Source organism: Palaemon carinicauda, chromosome 28 (assembly GCF_036898095.1).
Source record: "Palaemon carinicauda isolate YSFRI2023 chromosome 28, ASM3689809v2, whole genome shotgun sequence".
NCBI classification, from domain to species: Eukaryota; Metazoa; Arthropoda; class Malacostraca; order Decapoda; family Palaemonidae; genus Palaemon; species Palaemon carinicauda.
In genome coordinates, this window is record NC_090752.1 from 51,845,644 (window position 1) to 51,857,311 (window position 11,668).

An 11,668-nucleotide genomic window follows, 5' to 3' on the forward strand; every position below is an offset into this window, starting at 1 on the left:
AATATATTATTGGAACCTGATGCATTTGCCTTTTTTACTCGTTGATCTGTCGCTTTTATTTCTATCCTTTGCAATCTCTTAATAACACATATCATGTTTTAATAAAAAGCTAAATTCGAATTCGCTCTCATGTGAAATATAAAAGCAGTTATGTAATTCATCTGGAAATAAGATGATATTTTGCTGAATATACTTCATCAGTCGAAGGTCCAAGTCATAATTCAATTCCGTATCATCGCAGTCTTGAAAAAAATCGAACGAGTCTTTAGCCACAAGATGGTGGAAAAGCAGCGCTGACGATGGTACAGTAAAACGACAGAGAGAATGTCGTCGACGTGTTTGTGGAGGTAGATGTGACGGTAAAGGTTGAAGATGTCGTAGACCAGATGGTAAGGGCTAATCCTTTCCGTTGGGTGCCGTCTAAGATTCCGCCATTTTGGATGTCAGCTTCCGGTTCCTCCAACATTCCGCTGTCTAAGCTGGTGCTGTTAACAACGAATATACAATGGACTGAATTTTGTTGTTGTTGTAAGAACGATGAAAAAGACTTTTAAAAAAGAAAAGTGATCGAAATAATAATGATTTCATAACCTATCTGAATTGGTATGGTATAGGCTACTACAAGTTACAGACCGGTGGAACTTGATGTTAACGAAGAAATAAGAAAATATATATCCCAGAGGAAATTTATTTTATAATAAACTGAAAACACTGCAATCGAAACTTATAACTATCCGTATAAAATTGTTTCCTAACTGTTGATTCAAATAAATCATAAATCATGTCAGAACGTTTGAAGTTTGACCTATTCAATTTCAAGATCTTTGTTCTTCCTTATTTTTCTACTGCTATACGGACATAACATATTTATTAATATAGTATAATTAGATTAATCCGAGATTTCTAAGACTATGGTGACTTGCAATCTTATCCGAAGTCTCTCTCTCTCTCTCTCTCTCTCTCTCTCTCTCTGTCTCTTAAAGAAAAACGACTGTAGACTGCAACAACCTCTTCACACTTAGCACAAATCAGTCTAGAGGTAAAGGATATAAGCTGGATTTGAAAAGATATAACACCACTCAATGTGGTAATTTCTTTACATACAAAATAGCTAATACTTGGAATAGTCTTCCATCGGATGAAGTGAACAGTAACATGGTAAACGAGTTCAAGAATAAGTTAGACAAGATCATAAAAGCTCTCTAAACGTTTAAATTAATTCCCTCTACCCAAGAGCAAATGGAGTCTCCCCGGATGGACTAAAATGTCTTTGAGACATCCAAAATCCTTGTAACTCCTCGTAACACACACACACAAACACACACACTCTCTCTCTCTCTCTCTCTCTCTCTCTCTCTCTCTCTCTCTCTCTCTCTCTCTCTCTCTCTCTCTCTCTCTCTCATTCAAGAATAAGTTAGACAAGATCATAAAGGCTCTCTAAACGTTTCAACTAATTCGCTCTACCTAAGAGCAAATGGAGTTTCCACGGATGTTCTAAAAAGTCTTAGACATCCAAAATCCTTATCTCTCTCTCTCTCTCTCTCTCTCTCTCTCTCTCTCTCTCTCTCTCTCTCTCTCTCTCTCTCTCATCCAAAAATAATTTAGAAAACATCATAAAAGCTCTCTAAACATTTAAACTAATTCGCTCAACCTAAGAGCAAATGGAGTCTCCGCGGATGGACTAAAAAATATTTGAGATACCCCAAATCCTTGTAGCTCTCTCTCTCTCTCTCTCTCTCTCTCTCTCTCTCTCTCTCTCTCTCTCTCTCTCTCTCTCTGTCTCTCATTACCTCACATCGCTTCGGGGCTGTATCCTAACATCCTCCATCCTTCGGAATCTCCTCTTCTGACAGTTCTTGGAACCGAAGAAGTTTGCGCAGGTGTAAGGAATGATGGAGGTCTGAGTCGTCAGCGTGATGATGGTTCTGGCGGAGTAGGCCGCTAAGAACCGAGCCTTCTCAGCATCCCTGGAAGCTTCTTTCGCTGTGGGTATAAAAAAAAAAATATTCTTCTGTGCACTGTTAGAACAAACCGTAATATCTATCGGAAATTCTCCGTAAAAATATACGGTTCTCAACCGTATTTCAGTAAAATACAGGCGACCGTAATTTTACCTTACTTTGTTACTATCTTTTGCGGGTTGGTGACCGTAATATCAGTCTTTTACGTCAATATAACCGTTTTTAAAACGGTAAAAATCCTGGAATAAATTTTGCCAGACTTTTACCGTTTTTTTTAATGAAAATTTTCAACAGTGTGGGCAAGGCATAGCAAAGTCGGTTTAGGGGGATGGGCAAGGGGGAAGGGGGGTGATGATTACTCCCCTTAAATCTTGTCAATGAGGAAGAAGCAAATCTATATCTGTGAGCTCAAAGATCAGCGTAAGAAAGATATCAATAAAAAAGATTTTGAAAAGAGTTAGAATATACCAAATAAACAGACTTTTGGACACAGAACACAACTAAAATCAGAAGGATCAAGACCCCTTTCCAGGCCAGGTTTCAAAAGCAAAGAAAATAGGCAGGAAATGGCCATCAGGTTTTCTTATGGATAAGAGTAGAATAATACTTTGATGAAGCACCAACATTCTCACAGTTTGCTTGGACATGTTTGCCACTCTTAGATTTCGGTAAATCCCGAATGTAACTAAAACAGCTCATTTCCCTGGAATGAACAGCAATGGCAAAGTATTGAAGGCTTCGATTTCTGTTATAGCTTTATTAGTAACGTCTCTGCCTGGTGATCGCCAGACTGGGGTTCGAGTCCAGCTCAAACTCGTTATTTCCTCTGGTCGCTGCAAACTCACCATCCTTGTGAGCTATGGATGAAGGGTTTGGGGGAACCTATAGGTCTACTTGTTGAATCATCAGCAGCCATTACCTTGCCCTCCCTGGTCCTAGTTTGGATGGAGAGGGAGCATGGGTGCTGATCATATTTATATGTATATGTATGGCCTTTAAACCTTTAAACAGGTTTGTGTGAGGGGTCCAGTACAGAAGAAATAAGGCAAACCATTTAATGTTTTGATAAGTTGTTCTCTCTTTATAATTCTGATATGGGAAACCTTAAATATTAGTAACGATATTTACCTTGTTGTTTGTATGCGTTGCTTAAATAAATGTTTATCAGCGTGACTTGAAGGTTTGCTAAACATAATGGATAGTTTGATTAAATTTGTATTATAAGTTAATGAATCTCTAAAACTGATGTAGGCCTACTCACCAAGGGAAAGCTTCAGTAGGACCAACAGGAGAAAACTGCACAACACCTTCATTCTGAAAGTAACAATAATAATGAAAAAAATAACAACAACAGCAACAACAACAACAACATAATAATAATAATAATAATAATAATAATAATAATAATAATAATAATAATAATAATAATAATAAAGCTGTTGAAATCATAATTAAAACGTTTTGGATAAATTCTAATGGAAGCAAAGACGGGATACGACAGAATTGGAAGCCAAAGGATTCCCAAATGGTAACTGACCTTAGATAATGTTTAAACGGGGCAGTCATGCCAAAAACCGAGCAACAAGCAATTTGAATATCTTTTACTTCATAGAATTTAATGAAACGCAAGTACCTTACTTCAAGATTTAGTTTATTTGTATATTTTGCGAATGATTTACCAAAATTCTCCGGGAGTAATCTACCTTTAACGCCACAATATTTGGATAATAAAAAATTAAAATATTTGGTTTACAAAAGGAGATCATAGTTTCGAACATTAATTTGACATGATAAAAGCAATTAACAATGCTTTCATATTAGGAGAAACAGAACATTCTTTGAATTAATAGTTGGTTTTCCTAACATATTCAAATTTGGATATAATTTTTGCGTAATACGAGACATTAGATATTGTATGGCATTATTAGGACATTAATTGCTAGATGGCCAAGTATTTCAAGTTGGCTGATGCATCAAAGAACATGTCAAACGTATCAACAAATCTCGATTTTATTTCCTTTATTATAAGGAAGTGGAAGGAAAATATCACTTATACTACGATAATCGTAACACCGAATTTTATATGAGAGAGAGAGAGAGAGAGAGAGAGAGAGAGAGAGAGAGAGAGAGAGAGAGAGAGAGAGAGAGAGAGAGAGAGAGAGAGATCATAATAACTCATCGGCCATCATATTGATAACTAACTACAATTCTCTCTTAAACTAACTCTGGTAGCATAGAACATTTTGCCATATAGTTGGACTTCTAATACGACTATAACCTTAAAAAAAACTCTTTAAAATAGTATTAAAATCTTCTGTATCACAACTTTCCTTGAACACACAGATAGAATAATGGTGCCTTAAAATAACTTTCCCGCTCACGGGCAAGAAAAAAACCTAAATCTAGAACATTTAAAACTAATAGGAATGGTACATCCTAATGAAATGCGAGAGCTCAATCAAACAGAAAAAAAAATACACAATTTAGCAAAACAGAAATGGAAAAAAATAATAAATATGTAAAGGCAGCAAAAATGAACAAAACTTGACACCTTCTAAGATTTCAGCTTCTTACACGTTCAGAGTAAAACTGTTAATTACACTGGTGTGTCACTGTCTTTTATACTCTGGAGGGTAATTTTCCTCATTGGGTATGGCAAAAGAAGGGAAGAAGGGCATAGTAGGGGTGGGGGGAAGAAGGGGTATGTGTCTTTATTGTGTGCCATAAAAGTAAAAAAAAAAAAAAAAAATCCAAGATTTTCACGACGCCGAGAATCGCCATCAGATTCTTCAGATCCGTCAGTCACGTTGGTTGTTCCTCCATTGTGTTCTTCGTTCACTGTTAAAGTTAAGCCAGTCTGCAGAGATAAGTCAATTAAGTAAATAACTTAGCTTTTGGGAAGCTTAATCTTAGCAACGAACACTCAACGGGTTTACGATACATGAATGTGAAGGGATATTCTCTTGTATGTTATGAAGAGAATTCAACTACTTGGATACGATTGAGATTATGCAAGTTAATGTAGGTAATCCAATGTTCAGTCTAATCCCACAAACATACATACACACACAGACACACACACATATATATATATATGTGTGTATATATATATATATATATATATATATATATATATATATATATATATATATATACATTTAGATATGTGTATATATACATATTTATATATATATATATATATATATATATATATATATATATATATATATATATATATATATATATATATATGGATTAATATCAACACAACATCGTGTTCAAATAGAAATAAATTTCTATCTCATACCTGGGATCGAACGCTAGCCCCTTCACACAATTATATATATATATATATATATATATATATATATATATATATATATATATATATATATATATATATATATATATAAACATTCACACAATTATATATATATATACATATATATATATATATATATATATATATATATATATATATATATATATATATATATATATATATATATATATATCCCTCTCTGAGTGGGGATACCTTAACATGGTGAAAGGGCTTGCGTATCGCTATGATCAACAAAGCTGTACTTGTCACAGCCACCCATACTAGGTTGGTTTGCTGTGCACGATCAGACCAAAGTCCCCCACCACTACCAATCTGCAGTGGCAAGCGTGGTAATGAAAATGGCCAAACCCTATGTATGACCAAGATATGTCTGAGGCCTATGTTCTGCAGTTGATACTGTTACTAATTCTGCATACTAAAAAAATCTTTATATTTTGCAAGTATCATCTACATGTGCTAAAAGATAAAATGGGCTAATACGTTTTCCACTTGTGTGCAAATTAGACTTTGGTATCCATCTAAATTTAACCCTGAATCCAGATTTCGATTTTGTAAAGACCCGTATAGCTTTGCAACCGCTAGTCTGATTTAATTCAAATCAGGTATGTAGTCAACATTCGTGATTCCACATATTTTGACCCAGCCACATGATATGTGGTCGTAGTAACTGTGATGCCACGCATATGGGACGATGTCATTGGTCATCTCTTTTATATATTGAACAAGTGTCTGACTATATTTAAATGTGTAAATATATATATATATATATATATATATATATATATATATATATATATATATATATATATATATACATATATATTTCCTGTCACGCTCAGGAGGAAGAGAAAGTAGTCATACCCTGGTGAGAGGGGTACCCCGAGTGGTACAATCTGAATCCACATTAGTGGTTTATGTGGTAACGTCACTGACTGGTGAACGCCAGACTGGGGTTCGATTCCTGCTTAAGCTCGTTAGTTTCTTTGGTCACTGCAATCTCATCATCCTTGTGAGCTATGGATGGGGCGTTTAGGGGAGCCTATAGGGTTATTTGCTGAGTCATCAGCAGCCATTGCCTGGACCTCCTTTGTCCCTAGCTTAGGTGGATAGTGGGCTTGGACTGATCATATGTATACATGGTCAGTCTCTAGGGCATTGTCCTGCTTGATAGGGCAATGTCACTGTGCCTTGCCAATACCATTCATTGGCGATCTTCAAACCTTTTACTGTCAAACCAGGGGCTTGAAGTTAGGAAAGAGGGAGGGAGTGAGAATGGTTGAATCTGTGTGTGTGTGTATACGAGTGTGTCCATATCTATCTAAATATTCAGAAGTCATTTTTGAAGGTCGGGTGCACTAATATTAGGATGTGTATGCAAATCCAACTCACAAACTTCATACTAATTCGTATATAAATTTTACCTAAAGTTTGAAAATGATATAGGCCTATGCCTTCTAACAGAGGTTGCTTACCAACTGCATTTGATTGTTTTCTGAGTGGGTATACCTTAACGTTGTGAAATCGTTTGTGTATTGCCATGATCAGCAAAGCTGTACTAGTCAGGACACCCATAATAGGTTGGTTTGCTATAAGCGATCTGGCTAAAGTCTACCACCATCAACTATCCTCAGTGGCCAGCTTGGTGATGTAAATAGTTAAACTCCAGACATGAATAAGGACATGATTGAAGCCTTCGTCCTAAAGCGGATAATAAACGACTGCATTTGTTATTGTTGTATATATATATATATATATATATATATATATATATATATATATATATATATATATTATAAATATACAGTATATATATGTATATATATATACCTATGTATATATATATATATATATATATATATATATATATATATATATATATACTGTATATTCAAATATGTATACATATATATATATATATATATATATATATATATATATATTATGTATGTATATATAAATAATCTATCTATCTATCTATCTATCTATATATATATATATATATATATATATATACATATATACATATACACACACACACACACACACACACACACATATATATATATATATATATATATATATATATATATATATTGTTGTTGTGTTGTTGTTCAATGACGTGGAGGCTGTATGAACATTTGGACATACATATGACAGAACACAACTCATCCGGAGGTACATTTCTTTATGTATCTCTTAGATTACATATTCCTCATTTCCTAGTTACTAGCAAATCCGGTTTAGATGTTACCAGAAAATGAAAATTTCAAACTCATCTTTACAATAGTGTATATTTACAATTATGACTCCTTACAAGATGAATATATATTCATGCTTACTTATCTAATATCATTGTATATATCAGGGTTTTTTTTTCTCTCTCTCCCATATATATATATATATATATATATATATATATATATATATATATATATATATATACATATATATATATATATATATATATATATATATATATATATATATATATATATATATACAGTATATACACACATATACATATATATATACAGTATATACACACATACATATATATATACATGTATAGTATATATATATATATATATATATATATATATATATATATATAAAATATTATATTCTGCGTAACTAAAATCTCTACGCAGAAAAATCCGGAATCTAAAAAATTGTTCCAATATGTTTTGAATCAGGTCTTTAAAAACCATATAAAAACCGAAGAGGAATAACAATAAAAGGATAGCATGATAGCTGTCTTCGAAGGGGGGGGGGGGGTGGGGGGGGTGAAGCCCTGTTTTCTGGGGGTATTGGGGGGGGGGGGTTTCCATTTTATCCACAAGCAGGGGGGAAACTGGCCCCTGCCACGGTGCAGTAATAGGAGAGCGAGAATGTAGTGGAGGTATTGACCGAGGTCGAAGTTATAGTAAAGGTCGAGGACGAGGTCGTCCAAACCGTCAAGGCTATTCGACCATCGCGGGTTGAGGAGGAGGGCGACTTTTCGTCTATCTCGAGGTCCTCCTCGTCCAAGGAGCTCTCGAGTCCTGCTAGCCTGCGGGAGATGAGGAAAGGTGACATGAGTGATAATATTAGAAGAAAGGGAATAATTTCTTATTCTAAAAGGGCTTTTATTCTTCAAAGATCTATTGGATAGAAGTGATTAAGAATTAATGAATTAAACGAAAAGTATTGAAATTGATATACTAAGAATTGAATAAGACTCCATGGAATAAACAAAGAATATATTAAAATTGATATAGAAGACCAAAGAATTGAATAAGACCATGAAATATACGAAAAATATATTGAAATTGATATGAAAGACCAAAAGGGATGATAAACAATAACTAGTAGAAAATAAAAAATAATCAATATTAAGTATAAATAAACACAATAGCTAGTTGAAAATGAAAAAAAATAAATATTCAATACTAAATATAAATAAACACAATAACTTGTTGAAAGTAAGAAATAACCAACATTAAGTATAAATAAACACAATAACTAGTTGAAAAAAAAAAACAATATTAAGTATCAATAAACACAATAACTAGTTGAAAATAAAAAGTAATTAACATTAAGTATAAATAAATAATAACTAGTTGAAAAAAATTAATATTAAGTATAAATAAACACAATAACTAGTTGAAAAAAAAACAATATTAAGTATTAATAAACACAATAACTAGTTGAAAATAAAAAGTAATTAATATTAAGTATAAATAAATAATAACTAGTTGAAAAAAATTAATATTAAGTATAAATAAACACAATAACTAGTTGAAAAAAAATCATTATTAAGTATTAATAAACACAATAACTAGTTGAGAAAAAAATAATCAATATTAAGTATAAATAAACAGATATCAGTTATAAAGATAAGAGGGAATGAATAACGATAAACAATCTCTTTAGTATAATAGTGTATCAAACGAGTAATAACTCAGTGAATAAACTTTGCTATTGCTCACTATCCTTCTTAGCATATTATTTTTTCTTTTGATATAAATTGACATTTTTACGAGGCATAAGAATACCATATCCCAAAAATGAAATAGACTTGTCAAATATTTTATATATTTATATTGCTGGGTCAATCACCTGATGACATCATCATCATCATCATCATAATCATCATCATCACCTAATGACATTTGATGTTTTTTATTGCATTGTTACAGTTGAGGCAATTCTTCAGATCACATATGGGCTAATGCGAAACAATAATTCATGCACTACTTTTGTGACATCAGAAATAATGGTAAAGAATTTTAATGCATAGATGCTGGAGGAAGGAAGTGGAAGAAAATGAATGGCTTGTACATTAGCAGGAATAGTGAGGTAAACGGGTGATACGAGTAACAATGTAACGATATATCTATTTTATCTTTTTATTGAGTATGAGGATGAACAAATGCGAGATTTAAAGACATAAGAAACACTCAAAATAAATTCAGAAATAATTAGAGGTAGATGGAGAAAGCTGACCAGAAACATCGATCCCACATAGAAGTGGGTAAAACTGTAGATGTAGACAAAGAAGAAGAACTTCAATTTTTTTTGAAGCGTTTATCAGAGGGAGAAGTTGATACAGTAATTGAACAAAAGCAAACCTCCGCCAAGGCTAGGTATTACCCCAGTTTTATCTCTCTAAGAATATGATATGAAGGAATTTTCTAAATAAATAGGAAAAAAGGCAGGTAGAGACGCACATACAAACCAAACTACAAATATGTTTATAGGGGATAAACATTATACAAAAGTGCTATAATTATACAACAACAATAATGTTAATAAATCTATTTATTTTTTCGAATTAGGTACTTTACTAGAATAGAACACAGAAGCAGATAATACTATATTGGATCATTCTCTCTGGTTACTGCTAATTTTTCCTTTGCCTACACATACAACGAATAGTCTGGTCTATTCTTTGCACATTCTCCCCTTCCCTCACAACACTAAGATTACACCCAAATTCTTCTTCACTCAAAGGAATATCTACTGCTCTGTATGGTAAGCAGCTCTTCAAAGAGAAGGATACTCCAAAATCAAACCATTGTTCTCTAGTCTTGGGTAGTGTCATAGCCTCTGTACTATGGTCTTCCACTGTCTTGAGGTAGAGTTCTCTTGTTTAAGGGTACACTCAGGTACACTATCTGTTTTCTTATTTTCTTTCCTCGGGGGGCTATTTTTCCTGTTGAAGCCCTCGGACTTATAGCATCCTGCTTTTCCAGCTAGGGTAGTAGATTGGCTAGTAATAATAATGGGGAAGGTGTAACGTATCTTCCTCCATGGAAAATATAAGGGCATAAGTAAAGGCATTCTTATAACAAGATCTGTGATATACATAAATAAATGGAGGGCTAAATAGATATATAGGTAGTAGATAGATAGATAGATAGATATGTAGACAGACAGATGTGTAGATAAATAGAATAATAGAAAGAAATATACATGGATGGATAGATTGATTGAAGCCGATCTCCAATTTAAAAGAAATAAACCGTAATTGATAAACAGAACAGAGAGAGAGAGAGAGAGCCTTATTCTTCCTTATTCTATGTTTGGGTTCCCCCAGGTCCCTCAGTGTGAGGCACCTCGTATATCCACCAGAGAGTTGCTAATGCATCTTCCGGTGTATTTTGCATCTTCCAGTCTTAGATGGTCTGGGATGCATATTAGGTATTTATCGAGCTTATTCTTGAACACATCTACGCTCAGTCCTGATATGTTTCTTAGATGAGCTGGCAGCACATTAAATAGTCGCTGCATTATCGAGAGAGAGAGAGAGAGAGAGAGAGAGAGAGAGAGAGAGAGAGAGAGAGATTTTGCAACAAATGATACACTTTCTCCTTGAATGAGAGAGAGAGAGAGAGAGAGAGAGAGAGAGAGAGAGAGAGAGAGAGAGAGAGAGAGAGAGAGAGAGAGAGAGAATGCTCTACCTTACCCCATATCTATCAATCCTGTTCTTCCAAGTGTCAGTTCATCCTATCTGAACGTTATTTAAAAAAAAAAAAAAAAAAAAAAAAAAAAAAAAAAAAAAAAAAAAAAAAAAAAAAAACTCATACTAATAACCAATACTTACTTTTCGTCGAAGTCACCGCGAATACTGATCCTGTAACGTCGAAATCGTCTCTTCCCACAGTTAGCTATGCCTGGATTCACGACACAGGTGAGGGGGTGCTCCGAAGTGATTGTAGTTAGGGTGAGCACGGTTCGAGTCGAGTAAGCGGCCACCAGCCGGCCATCTTCGACGCCTCGTCCTGGAGAGAAGAATGGTTGAAAATAATCAAATCATTATTATTGTTATTATTGAAATTATTAAAATGATTAAAATCATTAAAATTGTTATCATTATTGAAAT

At 33.5% G+C, this 11,668-nt stretch overlaps 2 protein-coding genes across 2 annotated transcripts in view; both read right to left on the reverse strand.

The window, feature by feature from the left end:
* Positions 1-265: 265 nt before the first annotated feature.
* On the reverse strand, positions 266-3,274 carry LOC137622030 (uncharacterized). Its single transcript, XM_068352512.1, has 3 exons — positions 3,223-3,274; positions 1,791-1,983; positions 266-485 (listed from the first exon to the last, which is right to left on the reverse strand). The coding sequence occupies exons 1-3, from the start codon at positions 3,272-3,274 to the stop codon at positions 266-268; spliced, it is 465 nt and encodes a 154-aa protein (XP_068208613.1).
* A 4,859-nt stretch (positions 3,275-8,133) lies between these two features.
* LOC137621809 (uncharacterized) overlaps positions 8,134-11,668 on the reverse strand; it is a 4,095-nt gene continuing 560 nt past the window's right edge. The window contains exons 2-3 of the mRNA XM_068352316.1: positions 11,390-11,567; positions 8,134-8,353 (exon numbers count right to left, since the gene is read on the reverse strand). Coding sequence (XP_068208417.1) covers positions 8,134-8,353; positions 11,390-11,567 — 398 coding nt within the window. The remainder of the gene's footprint in view (positions 8,354-11,389; positions 11,568-11,668) is intronic.

Excerpts from the sequence above, each read along its gene's own strand:
- LOC137622030 (XM_068352512.1), bottom strand. The coding sequence starts at position 3,274 with ATGAAGGTGTTGTGCAGTTTTCTCCTGTTGGTCCTACTGAAGCTTTCC. Across the intron at positions 1,984-3,222 it reads CCTACTGAAGCTTTCCCTTG|CGAAAGAAGCTTCCAGGGAT; the intron begins GTGAGTAGGCCT and ends TTATACCCACAG. Across the intron at positions 486-1,790 it reads CAGCCCCGAAGCGATGTGAG|CACCAGCTTAGACAGCGGAA; the intron begins GTAATGAGAGAC and ends CGTTGTTAACAG.